This window comes from Penaeus monodon, chromosome 27 (genome assembly GCF_015228065.2).
Source record: "Penaeus monodon isolate SGIC_2016 chromosome 27, NSTDA_Pmon_1, whole genome shotgun sequence".
Classification (NCBI taxonomy): Eukaryota; Metazoa; Arthropoda; class Malacostraca; order Decapoda; family Penaeidae; genus Penaeus; species Penaeus monodon.
Window position 1 is genome coordinate 37,516,025 of NC_051412.1, and position 1,591 is coordinate 37,517,615.

General features: G+C 32.6%; 1 protein-coding gene across 1 annotated transcript in view; it reads left to right on the forward strand.

Moving 5' to 3' along the window:
- Positions 1–1,591, forward strand: part of LOC119590837 (trafficking protein particle complex subunit 4-like) — a gene marked incomplete in the record, with an annotated part of 11,117 nt that overhangs the window by 9,363 nt on the left and 163 nt on the right. Inside the window, 2 exon segments of the mRNA XM_037939595.1 lie at positions 5–125; positions 1,054–1,586. Of these exon segments, the coding sequence (XP_037795523.1) occupies positions 5–125; positions 1,054–1,253 (321 nt within the window).

The following is a 1,591-nucleotide window of genomic DNA, read 5'->3' on the forward strand; positions in this document are numbered from 1 at the left end:
GCAGGCGTCAATGTTTTATCCTCTTTATGCACTGGCTTGTCAACTAAGCCCAGAGACAAGAAGCTCAGGGATTGAGACTATTGAGAGTGACAACTTCAGGATGAATTGCTTCCAGACACTAACAGGTAAAAGGAATCCCTGTTATCGATTTTTAACGCTAAGCTTCAGCATGAAACTTTAGAAAATCACTTTGTATATTTATTTATTTTATTTTCATTTTTTCAAACTTATGTTGTTTTGTAATTCTTATAGATTACCTGTTTTCTAAGTAAATTTTTTATTTTAGAGATTTCATTGGGAAAATAGAATTACTCATTGTATATTGTCTCAAAAACTATTTTGGTTTTAAAGGTAGCAGCTGAGTATTAAAGAAGTTGTATAACAAATAAAAGTTTTAAACTCAACAAGAAGGCACAGGAAGCAGTGTAAAAGTTAAATCATTGCCAGATTGTTTTTCCTTTGTGCTTAGGAAAAGAAAATGAACATAAATATTGCAATGTATTCCTGCATCAGTTTTTTTTTTAAGTGCCAACATATCAAATTCCTATCTAGAAATGCAAGATATTTCTATGTCTCAATTAAATCTATTCAAACATGTTAATCACTATTTAGTTATTAAACTAAAGAAGCAACTTTCAGTGTGTTTGTGTGAATTGCACTTAATCAGGGTCAGTTTTTTAGAGGGAGGTAAGCTTTTCCCTTCTCTAGTAATCAGGAAGCTATATTATCAGAAGCTATATTATTCTCAATAAAGTCTTTTGACACCTATTTTTAAATGTGGTTGCTTGGTTCAGCTGCAGAACTCGGGGTATGTCCCCTAGGTATAAGAGATCATGTTTTATGATTTCAGTAGCTAATTAGATGAGATAGTGTAGGTCTATAATTTTTTCTTTTTTTTTTGCAAAAAATAGGACGTACATGAGTTATGAGTTGATGTCAAATACACATCAGTTTTTGAAAATATGATCCTTTTTTTCTTTCTTTTAGAAGTTTTCAGATTATTTTTATATAACTAAAGTTACTTCAACCTAAATTTTCTCATTTACTTTCCAGGAGTGAAGTTTATGCTCATCTCCGATCCCAAACAAGCAGGCATAGATACCCTTCTTCACCGAGTGTATGAAATCTACTCCGATTTTGCCCTCAAGAACCCCTTCTATTCCTTAGAGATGCCCATAAGGTGTGAACTCTTTGATGAACACATAAAGTCCACTCTTGAACAGGCTGAGAGATTAGGAATAAGTAGTATATGAGTTGTATGGTACGTCTCTATTGAGGAAAGTAGCTTATATATCACCACATGGTTTATGGTTTTCATCTTCATGACTGTAATTATTGTGTACGAAAGGGAACTCGTGGATATGCCTTTTTCTCGCAGATGTGGTTTATTATGTATAAAGTGAATATTCTGGTACTGAATGATATATCAAGGAAGATATGCCAGCTGTCTGTAATATACATAAGTCTCTCTTGATTGTAGATGGTGATTCCACAATGACTGGTTGGAGTTACTGTGATGAAATATAATCTGTTTATATGATTGTTCTTTAGGAGAGTAAAAGAAATAGAAAGTAGGTAGTATATTTTCATG